Here is a 21,535-nt window from a genome sequence, read left to right as displayed (position 1 = left end):
CGTTTTTTGGTGATGAGGCCGTGAGAGCAGAGTTAGGCAACTTAATAGACTTCCAAACAGAACAAAACCACAATGTAGCTTTCTTTGCTAGGCACAAAGAATTAGCATTAAAGCATGCTATGGCAGCACTACCACAAACAAAAGCATATTCAAAGGTTAAACATATAAGAGCAAAACAATGAAAGTTATGTGTAGTTATTGGGCTCCTGCTTTAATTGTGTCAAAGTGGAATGACACAGCAGCTAGCAAGTAGCAAGGACTAGCTTAAAAGCTTAACTCTCTCTTTGAGAAACAAGCTCTTACTGAAAATTTAAAACATGGTCACCGTTGTTTGTTTTTCATTATTAATCTATGCATGCCTTTATAGTTGTATTATATGTCTTACAAAAGATGTCACCTTAAAATATTTAGCTTAACAACAGTTTCGGGCTAGCTAGACATTTCAAGGGCAGCTAAAGCTAGCTACATCAGCTGTATATGTTATATTCTTCTACAAGATTATAATATACTAAACTCTACTATACTCCTGAATATAACAACTGTTAATTTTAATATCTTAAAAACATGTAGCCTATTAAATTGTTAGCATATGCATTAAAATAACATTATTTCCTGACATATAGCCCTATCTATTTTATGTTACTTGAAGTATATATTTGCTAATGAACCAAAATCAATGCTCCTTTAACTTCTTCACTGCAGATAGGATTGAGGCATCAGTCTGAATCTTCTGTCTGACTCTCACAAAAAGCACCGTGTAGTGTGGGAACATTCGTCCTCTGTTTCTCCCCTGGGGTAAAATCTCCACAGTCCACCAAGTCTGTCACGGTCTCTGCATCACCTCCCGCCGCACTCCCTCTCTGTTTGCTGCTTCTTCTGCACTTCTGTTTCTTCACTTTGCCATTTCTCTCTCTACCCATACATCTCCTGTTTCATTGCACTTTTCCATCACAAACACGCATCTTTCCTCCTCTTTATCCCTCACTTTCTCTTCTTATTCTGTCCTCTCCTTTTGTCTCTATTACTCCAACTAAAGGAGGGATCTATTCAATAAATCCTCTTCATATTTGTCGTACAAGCACACTTGTTTCAATTTGTGTGCACCTGTGTGTTAGTTCTATTGGCGAGGCCCGGTGAATTCTTTGTGAAACGTGTCCGTAGTTGTGAGACAGATTTGCTCTTATTTGATGTTTCAGGAGGTCTTTCTCACACCCCGTTCTTTGAAAGACTTCTCTACAGGGACTGCAAACCAACAGCTCACGCCTTCCCCTGAACTTTTTTTCCATTTGTTTCTCTTCACTTTTCTTATCCTGCTCCAATTTTCCTGGAGTGTTCTGGCTATAGAAGAAACATCATCTGTCTCTCTCTGGCCTGTACAAATCAGGAAGTCTTTTTTTGTTCTTCCTTCGAAATTTGTGTTAAATTCAGTACTGTGCTGTTTGCTGCTTTAACCTTGTGAACCTTTTTTTATCGTCTTGAGATGGACCACCCTCGTTTCACATCAGTCGTCACAAAATGTAATCTATCCCAGTGAGCACCAACCGAGATTACAACGTTGAAAACAGGGTGAAATCAGGTCTTAACAACCACTTTTCAACCGGCTAAAACATCCTCAACGTGTCACAAAAAACATTTTTGTTTTATAACTTAGATCATTTGTTCATTTCAGCGTTCAAAGGGTGACAAAAGTGATGATTGCGGCAGCATTTCTCCAAAATCATTTTGCAGCCGTGGGTCCAATCCAGTCTACACAAAGACGTAAATTCAACGCATTCTGTTTTTCATACAAAAATCAAAATGATGGAGCTTTACAGGCTGTGTGATGTTAACAAGAAGGCTTAGAGAAATTGTAAAGGAGCCTTGTTAAACATTCCCCACAAAAGAAAGAAAAAAGAAGATGGTGGCGAGAGCTGCACTGTCATGAGATTGAATCTAAATCCACTCATGTAAAATATTTTCGTTGGTGACTGTGATGCACTGCTCACTTTTACAATCATTTTATGAGATGCGACTTGAAGATTGCGTGAATGTGTGATGAATCTTGTGACAGAAGCAGATTTCCTGGTAAAATCTGGTGTAAACATCGATGTTTAATCAACGTCGGTGAAAAAACATTCACTTTTGAACTGGTTTTTAACGTGTTTTCAACGGTGGCTATAGCCAGTCATATAGATAGGATTCATGTACATAGACATACCTTTCCCATTTTATCGGTTAAACTCTTGACATTGCAATATGTGGTTGATGTAATGTCCTAGCAGTCCATCAGTTCTTTGTCCTAACAAAAGTTCGATCTCACCAGTTTTTCGACATTTCTGGTCTCCTCCGAATGTTTTTATTGAGCTGCTACATTTACTGCAACTGCTGGAAGAATTCAATGCTGCATCTGTGTTTAAATAGAAGAAGAAAAATTTGTGAATTAGCATGAAGTTCTGGCTTCAGGTGACTGATCGCAATCTTGTAAACATCCAACCACAAACAATCTGCGAAACATCAAACTCGGAAACTTGGCCAGTTTCCCCCTCTGCAATTCATCTTAATCTGTCATCTCAGCTCTGTCAATGGGCCTTATGTAATCATACTCTGAATGCATACATGTGCACTCAAACTCACACAGATGTCCAAGGAACAATGTTAAGAGATTAGCTTTGCATGAGGTGGCGTGTGCATGGAGGGAGGGGTTATGAGCTTTGGAAATAAACTTTAATTTCCTGCAGTCATGAGAATTTGACCCTTTTTATCCCGACAGGCAAACACACACTTAAGTACATAAACACAGACTCGCATGTAGACTAATACTCATCCTCTTTCTTTCTGTAACTTGCTGGTTTTTCCCTGAGACCAAGCGGGAAATAAGCAGAAGACTTGTTATCTCTACAGTCCCAAATATTCTGGATGGCACAATCTGAGCTGCAGGGACCTCCGTTTGCGCCTTAATAGGAAAAGGACCCAACTTTGAATTAGTGATTTCTAAACACCAGCTTTAGAAACCCAAACAAAAGCTTCTTCTTTGTAAACCTGGTCAGCGGGGGAGAATGTAGAGCTCGTAACACTTGTGTAACACAAGAGGAACAAAAACAGACTAGTCACTATATAAACAGACACACAGAGAGCTACTGCTGCAACAACAGGCCTGCTAATACGTATTATATTAGTCACTACCATAAAGGCATGGATTTACAGCCCCCGTTTGACATCACCAGGGTGTTTTATGGTGTCAAACTCCACTATTTTTATGTGACTGATGTTTATTTCTTCCTATGTTAAGCTAGTAATAAACAATGCTGCCTGACTTGAGTGACAGCTAGCTAACGTTACTGAAAAGCGATCTTGTCTTAGCTTACCTTTTATCCATTATTTTCTCTCTGGAGTATCCATTCATTTTACATTTTTTGTTGTCATGATTATCCACTCAGCTAAGCTCGCAAGATCCCTTTGTTTTTGTAAATAAAGACAACCTCAGTTTAGTTTGAGTTGTTTACAGGCTAGAGAGCTTACAATCTAGTTAGCTGCAGCACACTTGAGTAGCTTTAAATCATACCTGCAAATGTAAAGAGCGGTCATTGTATGTGCTAAATTTGCAGATAAGCTTGTAAGCTACAGTTAGCAGTGTTTGTTTACCTGTGTTGTGTCTTCTGCACTGGCTAGCTTAGCAATTAAACATTCTTCATTACTATCTATCCCGATATGCTAATGATTTGCTGGCTTTTCCGGATCTATGGTCGGTCTAAACAGATGGATTTTGCTTAATTGTCATGAAGATAGCTAAGTTGTCCATATACAAACATGATGACAATTAAGCTATCTCCCTGAAAACTAAGCTAGCAATTTTGTCATTATTATTGGCTGCAAACAAGGGATGACTTCTGAAATCAGTTGGCTTGTAAATGTAACAGTGGGGGATTCTTATTTTAGTATCCAATCTTTTCATGTAAAGAGTCATTTACCCCTCTGAAAATTTTTCTCAAATACACACACACACACACACACACACACACACACAAGAAACAAGCACAGGCACACCCCTCTGTCTTTCATGTCAGGGCCAGTGTGTGCAGCCATTAAGCAAAGCGCTGTTCAAACAAACGAGAGGGGCTCGTCTATTGAGATGGTCCGCGCCATTGTTAGAGCTGAGGAAGAGGTACAAGCACTCAGGAGGAAAAGATAATAAACAGAAAGAGAGGGGAAAGGGAACAAGGTCCTAGTGAGGGCGGCTTGAGTTGGCGGTGTTTGTATTAGAGAGAAAGACGTGACGATTGAGTTCATTAAGGACTGATTAAAGAACATGCATGACGTATGTGTGTAACGAGTCTTTGTTCAATTTTCAATGGGGCATTTTTACAGCATGAATGTACACATAGATGAATAAATGAAAAAGTCTTCAAGGTTGTTCAACAATTTTATTCATTGTGGTTTTTATCTTTTTTTCTCACAGAAATACGCAAACGGAGAAAATCTCTACGCAGGAAGTTTGACTCGTTTTCAAAGGAAAAGAAGGAGCGAGGTAAGTTCATCACATAAACACAGTCATGTGTGGTTAAACATAAAACCATCTCTGGTCCCAGTTTGTCTCTTTTAATCATCTTTGCCTTCATGAAACCCTCTGTGACCCGACTCCCACAGCCTCTCTGCGACAGTTAATATTATCATCCAACACAATGTCCCCTCTGTACCACAACTGACTCTCAGCGGCTTTCACCACTAATGGTCTTACATACTTGAAATAGTGTGTTTATAAAGCACAAACAGAATCAGGGCTGCAGACTGACTCGCAGTGTGTGACGCTTGTGTTTCATTTTCCTGCGTTGTTCCAACCTAAACTTCATAATGAATGACCACAGCTGTCCTTGATGTGCTCTCGACAGTCATGATGCGTCACCCTACGAACGCAAAACAACTCCATCAGTAGGTGCACACCAATAACGTAGTTACTGGACTTATTCAGTAACATTTACGTACATTGTTCAAGTGTTTTCATTTCCATGGTTTCTCAGATTCTTTTTATTAAACGTTAACATCTTGATATCGTATTTAAACAAATTGATTATCTTAAGGTATTTTCTGGAGAGAGCATTTTAGTGATTTAAAACTTAGTTCACATATGATATTTTCAGTTCTATAGCTTAGTAAAGTCAGGTGTGATTACTTACCCAGAAAAGGAGTCAACAGGAGTGTGGCCTGAGATCTTCAGGGGTCTAATACGATCAGTTTCAAATTGTTCTTTGGAGCCAAAACACAAAATCCACTGGATTTGTAAAATATTTAGTCAGGATTAAATGAAAATTGTCTTTTTAACCCTTTTAGATCACATCTACTATCAACTATATATGCCAAAAACAACAGGGAAAAAATGATTTACTCCAATCATACTCTGTTGTGCACTCATACAAGCTTGAACTCACTAATTTCATCAAATGTCTATTCAACTGTCAACCTATAAATCTTCAACCTAAAGTGGCACAAAGAATTATCCATTAGCTAGCTAGCAGCATGGTACAGCGATGAGTCTTTAGCTGTTTTCCCAAAATACCATACTCTCAAAACAAGGATGCAACCTCATTCATTAATATCCAGCCATGCCATAATCTACAAACTTTTTGCTTGCTCTACTTCCCTTTAAAATCCCAATGCGCCAACCGAAAGGAAACTAAATGTTCTTGGTATGTTGTGCTTTGATCACATGAATCTAATACTGGTTTTCATTTCCTGTTTCCTGAACAAACGAACAGCTAATTCTATCAGAAACTGGTGCCAGCTCCAGTTAACCCCACAAAACAAGAGGACAGACTGTACCCTCTCTTTTCATATATGCTTCTTTACCTCCCTCGTCTTCCTCCTCGCTCGCTGTAAAGCCACATAGCTGTTCCTCTGCCACTATGACCCCAACCTTCCATAAAGAGATGTTCTCGATTCTCAGGTGATTATCACAGCAGAGCGAGATACGAGCCAAAACACACAGCACACACATTCCCAGGCTGTCTGCGCAGGTTTTTTAAATCCTGCCTCCAGCCTCTTACACACAGGGACTTAGCTGAAGCTAACCCTACTAATCAAAAAACCAGGACATTGGGACCTGGCAGACCTCCTGCTGGCTCTGCTCACCTACTACTGAGGGCGTGACTGTGTGGCCTTCGGCGGTCAGCAGGTTTCCATGTTACTTGAATGTTTTCACAGTAACTTTTTAGATACTTGTAGGTCTCTGAGGTTTTTACTTGATTGGAAAGGAGAAAGTCGGGGTTATAAGTGGATTGCTAATGTGCGATCTAAAGTGCCCTTTTGGCCTTTTGAAGAGGAACTGGACTAATACGATTAAGACTGACTTTAAATCATTTAACAAATTGCATTTTTGACAAGGGAACAAAAGGTGAGATTCCACAAATATGCATACTGATAGTTAACAGACAGGATTTCCTGCAGCATAAATTGATGTTATATTTGAAAATGGTCCGATTCTTTACAAACGGCTCTTTGACACGAAGGAGTAAAACTGAAATGTACTTGTAAGTGGGTCGTTTTACCAATTTAGATAATTGACATACTTATTTTAACCAAAGGCATGGACATTTCCTAACTGTACCCAAATAGTGTTGGTGACGAAATCACCAATTTAAGACCGTTTCACAACGTAAACAATTTGTTCAATGTGTCCGGTATGCCTATTGCTGGCACTTTCCTATAATCATATTAATTGTTTTAAAGAAGGGTCATTAATGTCATTTTGGGAGGCACTGAGAATCGACCTTTTCAGTTGTGTAGGATAGAAAGCATTGAAGTGGAAGGAGGTAAACTCCTGAAATAACTGAGTTGTGTAGCAGCTTGGAAGCAGGGCTGAGTGTCACTGTATGCAGATGACATGATTGTCTATTTATATGGCCTGGTGATAAGGGTATATTTGAAACAAACTTAATATACTGGTTGTATTTTCCAACCGTTAATAAAGAATAACATGGTCACACCTTTGTTAAGCTTTTTTGGACTGCAGGCCATCCTGAATGTTTGTAGTGTGTCGTTAAGTCGCTCCAAATCTGTAGGATTTATGATGTTGAGACTACAGAGCCATTGATGGTGTATCAATCAACATTTTTAAAAAGGATCTTGGTAGAATAATCTTTTTTGGATACTCCCCATTGTGATGTTGTGATGTTACAGTTAAAACCACCAACTGGTGTTTCCTATTGGCTCAACCTCCATTGTTTGTGTATGTATTTTTGCTGCTCTCTTCAGACTATTATTTTAAGGAAAAGGTTAAAAAGAAGTTAATACGCTTACTATAGTCTCTTCTGTGATGTTTCCCTTGAGTTCACACAAAGGACATCCTCTGTTGAATAAACACAAGTTTTTAAATTCCCTGAGCGCGTCCCCTGGGGGACCAATTTTACCATCCAGCTGCTGCTGTGGTGAAAGAACGACAGAAGTGAGTACTAAAGCATCTAAATATAAATCTCTGTGAGTCTTCCAGTAACAGACAATGACCTGAGGACCATAAATAATAAAGGAGGAAAGCAGTGAAATTACAGAACAATAAGGCTTTAAACCATCAGACAACCACAGCTGTCTTCCTGGACGAGGTTTAGTGTTTGTTTTACTGTTAACCCAGGACATGTCCACAGGGATCTCATCAGTGAATGTTAACTGTAGTAGTGTAGTAAGAATGAAGGAATGTTGGCTGGTACAAACGAGGGAAATATATTATTATTTACAGTTGTCAAGAATGTTTGGAAGATGTATGCCAGGATTCTATAAACATTGAAGTCATGAGTCTAAATCCGCAATGTCTATTGAATCCCTTCAACACAACTAGTTCCCCAGCTCGACTGGAACTTGTTGCTGAACATTTTCCTGCACTTTGTGTACATCTACACATTTCTGCAGACCAGAAACTTTGTATGATGTACATTTATTTCTATTTTTCCATTTACCATGCAACTACTGTTGTCAGCTTTGGTGGTGTCCAACCAGATATACATACAAGTGAACATAAGCATATGTTTACATCATATATCCATGGACTGTCTGGCTAGAAAAAATGACATCAAATCTTAATCACCATTTAAGCAACTAAGTGTAATTTGTGTGTAATTGCAGAATATAAACTCTGACTCAGAGACTTTATTCACCTCTTTCCTGTGGTTGTTGCTGCCAACTGACGTCAGGACTGAAGGAATAAGCGTGGGTTTACAGATAAAACTGGGCCAGTGCAGTGTGTAACACAAATAAAGTGATTATCTATTTAATCGATGGTTCCCATGTAGGCACAAGACATTGCGTTGGTTTGAAATGTACCAGGTTACTCAGGGTGGCAACCACATTTCAGGACAAAGTGCACAACAATTCTTCCTTAATAATCAAATATGTGGGCTCAAAACAAGGTGAAAAAATGCCAGACAGCCAATGATGCTGATAAGAGTTAATGTGGTTATTACTGCTGTTAAATCACCAAATGGGAAGCAAACATTATACCACATACCAAAACAATGTCATAGGACAACATATACTCGCCAAGTAATTGTCATTAATTATGCCGTCATCTAGATTGGCCTGTATATTCCCAGGAACTTTCCCAGGTTTCTCTGAACAATATTAGGGTCTTGAAAACCTTACTTGAGTGTTCACCTGTGAATATAAGAACTACATTTAGTTCTTCAGCCATTGATCTTGCTATGGCCCTGCTCTTGGGGATTTTTTATGTGATATACTTGGGAATGTTCATGGCAGAGTGAGCAGTGCTAAATCTAGCTCACTGATATTAAACAAACCTCTAAGGAAGAAATAATCATGGTAGAGATTTCTTTTGTCATATTTATTGAGGGGATGAAATGTGTTTAGCTAACAAAACGCTAGCTAATGAAAGCTGCCAGAAGTAGCTTTTGATATGATCCTCTCCCAGACCTTTAGCATGTTTATAAGCCATTTTGTGTTCTGATAACTTATCTTGTCCAACAGCTAGTTAAGCTTCCTTAAGTGAATTGTGAGTTGTTGTGTAGCTTCACAATCTGTTTTGTTCATTAGATAGCTAGCTTAAACTCTGATTAGCCTTCAAAACACTTGTGTTAGCTTGCAGCCTTAGCTACAAGCTAATGCTAACTGGCAGTTAGCCAACAAGGCACTTGTCAAGGAGCTTATCTGTGAGCCTGGCACCTGTTGGAGACACACGTGGAGGAGGGCTGGTAGGATCGGCTTCAAATCAAGCTGAAGAAATGTTTTAAAAGGGTCGGAGAGCAAAGTTATAATGAGAGTGTACCAAACTCAAAACACCGGCTACAGACGTGGTCACTCCCAAATTTGTCTTTTTCTATCCACTGGAAAATAAAGTCTTTTCGTGATGCTTCAGAAAAGATTCAACCCTGTTTCATGTCTGTAATTGACACATGCAGAGTGAACTCTAATGCCTGACTAGCCGTTTATTTGTACTGTTGGGTATTTACGGCCTTTAGAATGGGGCAATCACTCTACACTCAGGGGTTAACAGGATGTATCAGTCATCGAACAGCCAGTCCTTCAACTCAGACGATCAGGGTTCAAGACCACAAGCCAGCAAACATCCTCCCTGACGAAATGTCTTTGAGCAAGAATTTTTTTACTGAGACCCAAAAAGGTCGTCTTGAAGTGCTGAAATATGCAAGTGCTGTGAGGTAATCACAAGCAGATTTCCAAATTCTCTAAAGATTCTGCAAGTCAGATAATTTTCTGGATTTAAGTGCAGCGATTTGCTTTGTTTATGCTACTTTTCCCTTTGAAGTTCTAGGAAAAGTTTGATTTGTTTTGGGAGTAGGCTGAATGATCGTCGTGCACTGGTAGATTTTTTACTTGTGGTATAATAAACCGACTTTTTTGGCTCAGTAACGAGACAAATCTTACTTGATGAGTTTGAGATTTTGCAGAGTCGCCTTTATATCAAATTGGAAAGGAACCAGTGACAAATCGGGTCAATGAATCGTATAAATGATATTATTTCTTTCATGTCTTAAATTTGCAAATACTTGTGGGAAATTTTTTAGTTAAATGAATGGTTATTTACTTAAACCAATAATACATAATTATATAATAACCCTCCAATTAAGAGTCGCCTAAACGCCTCATTATCCCGCCCAAAAACACACATGGAAGCAACACTTTTGTTGCTGTATTAACAGTGGGTCTGTACTAATCTCTATTTAGTAAATGAGACTATTTGGGTCAATTACAGGTCAGAGAGCTGCTGGTGTTGCAGACCATAATATAATTTACAGTTCATTGTTTCCTGTGCAGGGTACAGTGTTGTTATTCATGGCATGTTCAGCCGCATTCTATCAGATGATTAAAGGTAATTTCCTTATTGGGGGCAAGTTCAGCTCACGCCTTTTAAACCTGCACAGTGTAAGAGGATTACGGGTTAAAGTCGCAGGACAATAAATGGTTTACTTTTAGTTCATCAACAAAAAGCGAGGAAAAGCTGCGCAATAGGGCTGTTGGGTTCCCCCACTTGTCTTAAAGGAAAAGCCCAAATAATATAATGTGTTATTTTCTGGGTGAGAGTGTGCTTCCATGTTGTGTTTGTTGGTGCTCATCTCACAAACTTTAAGACTTAGTTAAAAAGTGTTTGAAGTTGTGCAGATGATGGTGTGTTTTATCCTGCAAAACCTTCCAAATACTTTGAATATTCAGTTCAATTCTTGTCCCTCTGAGGGAAGTTTGGCACATAAGAGAATATCTATAGCAATAGATTTTTATAACATTGGATAAGACAAAATGCTATTGTATTATGTGGTGCATAGCTAAAAGATTATAGCCTCTTGTGTAAGAAGCATGTGTATTCCAACAGAGACAAAAGGAATCGAAATATGTCTAACAGCAGAATGATGAGCTGCTGACCATGAAACTCCTGCGATGACAGCAACCTTACTCGTGTTGAGTTTGTGGTGTTACCCTGGCATTGCAGTAAGCCTCTATCAGACTGAGTGTGATGTCTGGTTTGTGGCTGTGACTGCTCTAACAGGATTACCAGTTCATCCCTCTCTTACCTATTCTCTGAATCCATTGTCTATTCTTATACCGCTCTTCTACTTGAACTTGTAATCTCTCCTGCGAGGGTCTGTGGGATCACTGCGTTCACAACCGAACAAGTAACCACAATTTTGATAAAGTCTGTTGCTACTAACAAATAGTTTGATACTATATATGAGCAGACCAGCAAATGACAGTATCATGAGAATCATTTTAACATTTGCATCGAACACATTTTGATCAATACTGCTTGTATAAATGTGAATAACAGTGGCCCTAGAAGTGAACCATGGGGTACACCCTTTGACTCTGCACTTTTGAATATTAAGGTATGTTAATTTTAAGGTACTTGAATTTTGACACCCGGACAGGTTTTTTTTTTTTTTTCTAAAGCAAACTTTTTTTGGGTTGGGAAGCCAGATAGGTAGTGGCATCAAACCCTATTCAAGCTACATAAATTGATGCTATTGTAAACATAAAACATGAAATAACTTACCTTTTTTTTGTCCTGTTCAATCCTCCCCTCGCTCAGAATCAGCTCCCAAGGCGTTCGGCATCCCCCTCTCCCAGGTCATCGCCAACGACCGGGCCTACAAGCTGCGGCAGGACGCCCTGAAGGAGAGCAGGCGAGACTGTCTGGACCTGGAGGCCAGCATCCTGCGCTTCAGGGCAGAGAAGAGGCAGTTCTTCAACGGGAACAAACCGCTGGTCAGCTCCTCGTCGATCACAGGAGGAGTCCCCGGCTCGCCGTCCGCAAACTCGGTGGCACCGGCGCCCATTTTTGAAAACCAGAACAAACCGATGTCGCCCACGTTTCTGGACAACAGCGGCCGAGGACAAAGGAGGGTAAGACAGCTGTTTATACGGTATACGCCAAAGGTGTAGGGTAAAAACACATATTTTCAATGAGATGTTTTAAGGTAAATTCTATCAATGTGACTGAATAGGGTAACTTTGGCTTTTAACACGTTAACTTTGTTCCTTGCTCCAAGTGCAACACAGCAATTGGTTTTGCAATTTTGCCAATTTCCACATGAAATCAGGCAGCCATTATTTGTTTGGTGTGCTTCCATGTTTGTGTTCTGATTTGAAGCACTGATTCATGGGAACACAATGTGGATAATTGGTAAATTAAGAACAGGCAGAGAAGGTGTTTCTTTCTGCCATGTTTGGTGTCATCTGAGGGGAAAACAGTGTGTTTGCGTGTGTGTAACCTGCTAATCTTGGGGTGCATCTCCAGCTGTAAACATATTCATGAGAAATTCTTCAATGTATTTACACTGCGCTGGTGTTTGCTTTTCTGTGTGAGAAACCTCTCAGCTTGAGGCCATCACACCCTGTAATCCTCTTCAAACTGGTCTGGAAACAGTTCTTATGTAAAGCCTATAATGAGTATCATTACAGCCGCAGAGCACAGTAAACAAACCTGAACCAGATATCAAGTACAGCTCATCGGAATCAGGCACTGAGATAAACACTGCACAGATATGGAAGGCCGAGCAGGTCAGAAATATGTGATTTTTAACACGTTAGCAACAAGTTGTTAATTTTTAGAACCCTGCAATAGAAATGAGTCCACAAATATATACATGGGTATTTTTGTTCATTGTGATGTTATTGGAGTATCTTCATATGCGTCATGTAGCTGAAATCTATAGAACCTAAACTAAAAGGTTATGTAAGTCAATTAACTATGCATCCATCCATTTTCCTTTGATTATCGCTGTGGCAGCAGGCTAAGCCTCCCTAGCATTGTTTCCCAGCTCCAACTCCAGCAAGCTCTGGGTCTATCCTGGGGTCTCCTCAAAGTTGGACGTGCCTGGCGAACTCCCTAAGTGAGGGGTCCAGGTGGCATCCTAATCAGACCACCTCAAATGGGCTCCTTTGGATGCGAAGGAGTAGCGGCTCTACTCCGAGCTCCCTCTGGATGTCTGAGCTCCTTACCCTACCTCTAAGGCTGCGGAGGAAACTCATCAAGTTTAGCCACCAAGTTTAAGAGTCTAAAAAATCTAAAGAAATGCAAACTTCTTTGAAAAATTGCCACTTTACGTCCCTACAGAAGCAGCAGGCTGTTTATAACCTGACAGATTCAGTGGTTATTAGAAGAACAGGTTGGCTGGTTGTTTGGCTGGTTGAAAGAGGGTGAGAAAGACAAAGTTCTCCCATCCGTCTGCAGCTAAATGGGACTCTGACTTCACCCTCTTACTCTTGTCTGGACTGTAACAGCTCCCTGTTTACATATCTGACAACACACACGCACTTTACACATTCGGCTGGAGACCTTCTGCTTGACAGATGAGGCTGCAGTGTGGTGGTGGTGGTGCTGCATCATGTCTTGCGCAGTGACAGATTGCGTACACAGTAGGAGTAAAGGTTAAAATTTAACGACTGGAACAAGATGAGTTGTAGGGGAAGAACTCATGCAGGGAGAAGTTGCTTTAAACTCTGTCCACGCTCAGATTAGAGCTATAAAGTAGGTCAGATGTCATTGGCTAGAAGAGGAGGATGATGGAGGGCTTTGAGGTTACAGCTGTGTCCTGATTTCACACTTATTTTAGCAGGGGGGGTTTTTTGTATGTAGAGCATTCAAAGTGACAAAGTTGTTGAGTGTGATGACGGAAGATAAAATATGAAAATGAAAAATGGGTCGTGAGATAGACGGAGAAGGAGCTGACCCCTAAGGTCAAGCTCTTTATTTACCAGTCCATCTACATTTGGATCCTCACCTGTGGTCATGAGCTTTGGGTAGTGACCGAAAGAATGAGGTCGCGGATACAAGAGGCCGAAATGAGTTTCTTCCGCAGGGTGTCTGGGCTCAGCCTTAGAGGTAGGGTAAGAACCTCAGACATCTGGAGGGAGCTCGGAGTAGAGCCGCGACTCCTTCGCATCAAAAGGAGCCAGCTGAGGTGGTTCGGTCGTCTGATTAGGATACCTCCTGGGCGCCTCCCTTTGGAGGTTTGGAAGGAGACCCTGGGGTAGACCCAGAGCTCGCTGGAGGGATTATATATCCCGTATGGCCTGGGAACGCCTGGGGATCCCCCAGGAGGAGCTGGAAAACATTGCTAGGGTTAGCATTGCTACCGCGACCTGGCCCCTGGATAAGCGGAAGAAATGGATGGATGGATGGATGAAAATTAGAATTTATTTGCAGGAAATATGGAAACATCCATATTTATATAGTTGGTGGACTGCCTGTGGTCGTACAAACCTTTTATTTTCAGTTCCTAAGGGCCAGTAGTGAAAAACGTAGCGTCTGTTTTGTCTTTGCCCTACAAAATGTAGTGGTTGTAGGAAAATGACTGAAGCCTGATTATTGAACCCTATAAATAGAGCTTTAGAAGAGGTTTTAATCTAAGCAGGTCCTGAAAGACCAGGTTGAGTGATATTGATTAAAGTTCATTTAGTTCTACAAAGATGAAGTCAGACTTCATGAAGAAAGACAGGTCTAAGCAGAGTCTTGGTCGTAGAGCTGTTTAAAACCCGTCCAGGCGCTCCAATTCCTGAACTCTGGTGCTGTTTGGTTGTCAGAGCTGAAGGTTTGGGTGGATTAACGGAGCTGCTGGAAATTCCTCCGACACTTGACGTTCCTCCAGAAACTATTAACATGTAGCAGACGGCTGATTTATATTTCTGTGGTATTGCTTTCAGCCATATTTATTGGACAGCGACGTCAGGATGAGTGATGAAAGCTGACGCCTTTGTTCTGCTACATCTTAAAAACTTTCCATCTTCAGCTGTGTATTTCTTCTCTTCCTCAGCCACCTCCTTTTGGCTTTCAGTATCTCTTTCTCTGTTCTTATCATCGATTGTTGTCTGAGAATAAGAATTCTACTTCTTAAGGCACATTGTATAACTACTCTATCACCGCCTTAATTTAAAAAGTAACCAGTCAAAACAGCTGTCAAATAAATGTAGTGGTGCAAAAAATACAGTATGATAAGTAATATATAAAAAGGTACACACTTCCTTTGCATCACTGGTAACATGCGTCCTCTCTCCCCCTGCAGGGCGGTCTGTCCGTGGACTCCATCTCCGACCTTGTAGAGAGTCAGTCCCGCCTGCTGGAGGCGCTGCAGCTCTCTCACCCCGCTGAGCTGGAGCTGAAGAAGTCACCGGGCGGCTCGTCAGAGGGGCGGACGCAGACCAAGCTCAGCCTCAACCCCATCTACAGACAGGTGCCCCGCGTGCTGGAGAGGTGCTGCAGCCACATCGAGACACAAGGTGAGACACTGTGGGGTTATAACACTCCCTGTTTTATTTTGGGGATCCAAATGGTGCAAACTCTTTGAACCTGAAGTTGTAAATTTAGAAAGGTTTGGTTAAAGTACATTGGTTTAAATATTCAAACTGAAGTCTATGCGTCCATGTTCCTGTAGATAATCAAACGTCTACTTAATGACTTTTTCTGCACCATTTTGCTTCCCCAGGTCTTCAGACTGTGGGGATTTTCCGAGTTGGCAGCTCAAAGAAAAGAGTGAGACAGGTGAGAACGGTTTCTGTTCAAGGGTTTTTTGTAATTTTCACAGTAAAATACAGCTGGATGAAGCAGAATATGCAACAACAACCATTCACTCATTGGTATTATGCTAAATTCAAGCTTCATTTTTCACTCTGTGATACCTGTGGAGTAGCTTAGCATAATTTACAGTTAAAAAAAACCTAATTTTTCTCACACTGGTGCTCTGTGCAGGCCCTCATACAGCCTCTGCCTGAAACGCCTCATTCAGCTCTGTCCCTTTAAGAAACCCCGCCCCTACAGGCCCACTTTCTTCTGATTGGCCAGCTCTTTGTGACGTCACAAAGTGCAGCGTGTAGAAAAAACAGTGTGAAACCTGACGTTAACAGCAGCCTGCAGACTGAGCTGAGAAGCCTGGGGATTACTCCAACATACTTTTACCTACAGATTTGAAACTTCACCCACGTTTAGTCTGGACATCCACCATTGTTACACTATATATGTGTCTAAAAATGTGAATACCGCCTCTTTAAACAAAGACTCAAAACCTTCAGATCTCCTGAGTTCAGTTCCTGGTCCTGACATTTAGTGTGATCCTCGCTCCCGTGTTTGTCACTCTCACTTGACTTCTGAGTATAAAAATAACGCTCATGTGAAAACTGATGATGTGTGACATCCTGTTTTTAGGACATCTCATCCGTCGGGATAAGCGGCCGCAGTTTGACCTCCGTGTGTGTACTTTTTTAAGCAAATTTAAGTTTGTTCGTCCGTTTCTCTTGTAGCTGCGGGAGGACTTTGACGTGGGTGTGGACGTGCAGCTGGATGAGGAGCACAGCGTCCATGATGTGGCAGCGCTGCTCAAAGAGTTCCTCAGAGACATGCCGGACCCTCTGCTGCCCCGAGAGCTCTACCCCGCCTTCCTGCACGCCAACCGTAAGCACTCACAGATTCACACACACACACACTGACTAAACATCTGTACTTATCAAACTGAATCTCCTCCTCCTGCGCCTCCTGCAGTGCTGAGAGGAGCAGACCAGCTTCAGTACCTGCAGCACCTCCTCTACCTGCTCCCTCCGTGTAACTGTGACACGCTGCTGCGCCTCCTCAGCCTGCTGCACACGGTACAGAGCTACGCCCAGGACAGCATCGGGACTAACGACGAGGAGGTGGGTTACATACACAGCATGTTATCAATAAACTGAATAAAGGTACACTCACACTACCTCCTCCTCCTCCTCTCCATCAGATCTGTGGTAACAAGATGACGGCTGCTAACCTGGCCGTGATCTTTGGGCCCAACCTGCTGCAGAGAGAACGAGGAGACGGGAGTCTTCACTCCATCGGGATCGAGGACAGCACGGCCATCATCAGCGTCACGCTGGTGCTCGTACAGAACTACAGGAGGCTCTTCACGGTACGACCGAGATCCAAACTGCTCGTTACACCCTTTTCAGTCTGTAAACAAATCTTCCATTATCAGAAATGTTAGGAGTATTAAAGGGTTAGTTCTCTAAATTCTTCGGGCACTTGTGACGTCACTTCACTGACCTTAAGTTCTAAGAAAAGTACGAGGACATGACTTTTAGATATTGCACTAATACACCTCTGCTTTTGTGTGTCTGCTCAGGTGTCTGCAGAGCTGCAGCAGGAGGTCCTGATGAGTCTGATCCAGACGGACCCCGACATCATCGACTACCTGCTGCGGAGGAAACTCAGGTAACCACGACAACCTGCTTGTCCGACAGATCAAATTGGGTAGACGGTAGCTCGGTCTGTAGGGAACCTGAGGGTGGCCGGTAGCTGGAGAGGTGCAGTGTCATTTCCTGGGCACCGTCGAGGCGTCCGAATCCACCACGTGCAGCCCCCTCACTCTGACATCTCTCCATTAATGCATGTCCAGAGTCCTGTTCGTGCATGTGTCTGTATTTCGGGCCTGTGTGTGTAGCATGTTTCTAATAATAACAGAGTGAATAAACATTGATTGATTCTTCTTCTAAATGATCTAAACATTCATAATCTTATTTTTCATCCCTTCACAGCGGCAGTCACCTGACGGTGGAGAGCAGCAGTGAGTCAGGGGGCCGTCGGGACACGGGGGTGTCTCTGGACTCTGTCGGAGCCTCCAGCGGGAGTTTGTCTCCGCTCGAGCCTCCGTCACCTCTTTTCCCTCCGGACGGCAGCCTGACCAGCGAGGTGTTCCTGAACGTGCTCAAGCTGAACCAGAACAGGAAGAGACAGGAGAGCAGATACGGTACGGTCATGTTTTCTGGACAGGTCAGGGCTGCTTTGTCCTCACTTCATCTTTTAAAGCTACACTAATTTACATTTTTAGACCTGTGCCTTGAACTAAAAAACGTCTAAATTAATAGAAAGTTAATCCGTGTTTGAACCGTAGTGTTTCTACAATTCGTTGCTACAGCCTTAATTTAACAGTTGAACAAAATTAGTTTTAAAGCAGGATGTGCTGCAGTGATAAATGTGACCACAGCACCACCTAGCTGTGACAGACAGGAAGTGCTCAGTAATCAAAAGGCTTTTTGGGGTCTTTTTTAGCCTTATCCAGGTTGTTTAAAAGTCCTTTTTCTTCTTCTGCTCTTCTAATACGTCCACTTTTTTTATTGTGTTTTAACTTTTCTTTTTATTGGCTGAACAAAAAGAACAAAAAGAGGAGACTTTATAACTCCTTCCCCTGTGTTTCTTCCTCCAGGTGACGTCCCTCCGGGCAAATCCATCCGCCACATGCGTCAGTTCCACTCCCACCACAACCTGCTCAGCCTGACCCACACCTCCTCCTCCTCCTCCTCCTCCTCCTCCAGGGTCCACTGTCAGGACCACGACGCCCCGGACCGCAGGGGCCCGCTGGGACACGCGCTGAGCTTCACGCTGGGCGGCAGCGGAAGCGGCAGCTGCTCCAGCCTGAGCGGCTCGACGGAGAGCAGCATCTGGGTGAGACAGACGCCGCAGGAGGAGAGCAAGCCGTCTCCGGCGTCCAACTTCTGGGACTTCTTCACCGGGAAAGGGTCGAGCTCAGAGACGATGGTATGATGAAGGGGCGAGGAGATCAGAAGTCTGTTACATTTACAGATAAAACTGTTAAAGTCTAGTGTATTTCAAGGATGACAATAACGCTCCTGGTGTCTGCTTTGAAACATGAATGCTTATTTTCCTACATTAACTTCTGAGGGAGCAACCTGTGGCAGATTTTCCCAGATGGAAGTTGGAATTTCCTACTTTTCTGGCACCTCTTAAACGCAGCATGTGTTTGAATATGTCTTGGACACAGCGAGCAAGAAGAAGGAAGAAGAAATTGGGGAGAAAAAGTTGATAAAAACTCTTTAAACTGTTTCTTTAAAGACGTTTTGGACTGAAAGCTTGGATGGTGACACAGACATCAGTAACTGAAGGAGAAGAGACGTAATAAAAGTATCTATGAGATTACCTGTAAGGGATGCAGTAATAATTGTAATGTACATAATGTGTATATTCATAATTTTACACACACACTCCTGGACCTTCATCACTAACTCTGCATGGACTCTACTTACATTTTATCCACACCAGACTCCCTCTGCTTTTTGTCGTTTTCCTGTAACATGCAATAAACTGCATTCGCTGCAAACATAATCCACATTTCAACCATCAGCTATGAGTTATAACGACTGTAGGAATTCAAAACACCTAAAGACCTCTTAACAATGAAACCAACTGAGCAAGAAATTAAAACAAGCATGTTTTGATTTGGTGTTGTGCAGTTTAAAAGACGTCTGAACATCGAGGTTGAATTTGGGTAGAATTTGGTTTAAAAAGTTGCAGGTTTTTTTAACGTTTTTAACAATTGTTTAAAAGGCTTTTAAATGCTTATTTTTCATTGTGTGTCTTCCCCAACAACACATCCTTATTTTACACACAGTTTCATTACCCAGTGTTTGAAATCAGGGCCGGCCATAAGGGGGGAAAAGAGGGAACGCTCTCTGCAGCAACAACATCATTCACCCTAAATATAAGCATTGATATAACATTTTAATTTAAACCTAAATACTCACCCTTTCTTATAAAAACAACATTGTTGCTCGTTGCCGAATGTAAACACGCTCTTCTTTAAATGACGTGGGTCTTTATTTTAACACACCGGGAAAAAGGAAGGAGAGGAAGAAGAGGGAGCGAGCAATCAACAATGTGGTAATAATAAGGAAGACACTTTTTCATTTAACACCAACAGTAGAGTTTGAGCACACAGGTCCTGTGGGTAATTATGATACATGTAAGTGTTTTTGTTGGGGGGTCACGTTGAGAAAAAAAGGCCCATGCTCGTTCACGACACCTTTCAGGGGCCTGTTTTAATTTGTTGTTCTGTCAATACTGTAATATTGTAATTGTAACAAGATCATTCACAAATGTACCAAATTTTAAGATAATTTTGTGTAGTGGTCCGATCAAGGGCTACACGGTGGTGCAGCGGATTGCGCCGTCCCTAGGTCCCTAGTTCAAACCCCGGCTCGGACGTAGTGGGCCTTTCTGAGTGGAGTTTGCATGTTCTCCCCGTGCATGTACGGGCTTCCTCCCACAGTCCAGACATACTCGTTAAGTTCATTGGTGACTTCCCGCCCGGCGTCCCTGAACAGGGTAAGCAGTATAGATAATGGATGAATGAGTTTGGCGTTAACCTGGACGTCTTTTGAACTGCAGAACACCAAAGTAACTCTCACTATGAAGTCCGTCTGTGTGATTATAGGATCAAGAAATATAGATTTTTTGGCACCTCAGTAGAAACAGCAGCAGCTCGGGGGCTGGATCCTCTGAAGGCTTCTTAGCTGTTTCTTTACACAATGAGACAGTCAGGCTGAACATGCCTCTCCTCCCATATGAAGCTAACTTCAGTATGAAAGATAATATTTCAGGATTCACATATAGGACAGTTACCTTCCTTATCCACAAGAGGACGACATTCATCACATCAGTTCCCATCATCTCCTGACTCATAATGTCACAGATGAACGTAAAAGGTTTGGGAATATTGCCAAACAAGTAGAGACTGTACGGATGTCTCCGGCCTCTTTGTTGTAGGACTCCATGTTTCCATTGTTGTACAGATTTTCCTCCATCCTAATGTTGTACAGAGTCTGTCCTTCACCTCAGGAGTGAACTCTTATCATTGATGTAGAAAAAACAAGATATATTTTGTCCTTTTATGCCATTTTTTCCCCGTGACATGTTATCGTTGTTAAATCCTACACCAGAGAATGTACCACCTACCTGCAGAGAATTAAATGTCAAACTGCCTCTGTGTCGCTGCTTCTTGTTGTTGAGTCTTCAGGGAGAGAGGAGCTCTTCTGAGTCACTGCACTCTCGCTGCTAAAAACAAAACAGCAGAGTTCTGGTCATAAGTTTGGCTGCGTAACATCTTCTGAGAAGCAGGTGAGTCAGAAGACAAAAAGCCCTCCTGGGGACGATGATCTCACAGCGGCTACAGGCTGAAAGCTTTCTGCGCTCTACTTCAGTTACCTCCAATTAATCGATCAGTATTTTGTCTTTCCGGCTTGACTCAGACGAACCTGCAAGAGATCAGACGATTTTAATCAACTACAGCATCTCAATTTATTATGTCTGGATCCTCTACACTTTCTTTTTAGTGTTTCCTTTCCATCACTTACCTTCAAAAGGAAACTTTCTCCATGAGTCTACAATTTTTCATCGATGGGTTCTTACTGTGTGTTTGTGAAATCCAAGCAGTGGTTCTTTACATTTTTTCAGCTTGTGACAAATTAAAATGAAGCTAAACGTTCGGTTGGTTTTGAAATTTTTCAAAAGAAATAAGAGTAAAAGTTATCCAGTATTTTACAAAGACAGAACATATATACGTGTAACAAAAATGTTTATTACAAAGACGCCCCGAAAGGCAAGAAAACATAAATAAATCCAGGACATCAAGATAACCTAAAAAAGATCTGACACACGTGGGTAAAATAGTTTTGCCAGGGAGCTTGTAAAAAGAAACATTTTTAATTTTGTCAGCCATGATTTACCGTAAAGTGCAGAATATAAGTCCCACCGGAATATAAGACGCAGTCTGTGTTTGGGGGTATCCCAGAGGGG

The 21,535-nt window shown here is 41.8% G+C and overlaps 1 protein-coding gene across 2 annotated transcripts in view; it reads left to right on the top strand.

Annotated features, from left to right (window-relative positions):
• Positions 1-20,726, top strand: part of arhgap36 (Rho GTPase activating protein 36) — a 57,857-nt gene extending 37,131 nt beyond the window's left edge. For both annotated transcript variants that reach the window (XM_069672774.1, XM_069672775.1), the window contains exons 3-12: positions 4,436-4,504; positions 11,516-11,829; positions 14,991-15,204; positions 15,411-15,466; positions 16,222-16,372; positions 16,460-16,608; positions 16,689-16,856; positions 17,070-17,158; positions 17,482-17,693; positions 18,150-20,726. In XM_069672774.1, coding sequence (XP_069528875.1) covers positions 4,436-4,504; positions 11,516-11,829; positions 14,991-15,204; positions 15,411-15,466; positions 16,222-16,372; positions 16,460-16,608; positions 16,689-16,856; positions 17,070-17,158; positions 17,482-17,693; positions 18,150-18,487 — 1,760 coding nt within the window. In that variant the 3' untranslated portion in view covers positions 18,488-20,726. The remainder of the gene's footprint in view (positions 1-4,435; positions 4,505-11,515; positions 11,830-14,990; positions 15,205-15,410; positions 15,467-16,221; positions 16,373-16,459; positions 16,609-16,688; positions 16,857-17,069; positions 17,159-17,481; positions 17,694-18,149) is intronic.
• Positions 20,727-21,535: the final 809 nt, after the last annotated feature.

Source organism: Semicossyphus pulcher, unplaced genomic scaffold (genome assembly GCF_022749685.1).
Source record: "Semicossyphus pulcher isolate SPU_LCO1_2020_fin unplaced genomic scaffold, fSemPul1.0.p SCAF_21, whole genome shotgun sequence".
NCBI lineage: Eukaryota > Metazoa > Chordata > Actinopteri > Labriformes > Labridae > Semicossyphus > Semicossyphus pulcher.
The sequence above is the reverse complement of the archived record's forward strand: the minus strand, read 5'-3'. Positions and strand labels throughout refer to the sequence as shown.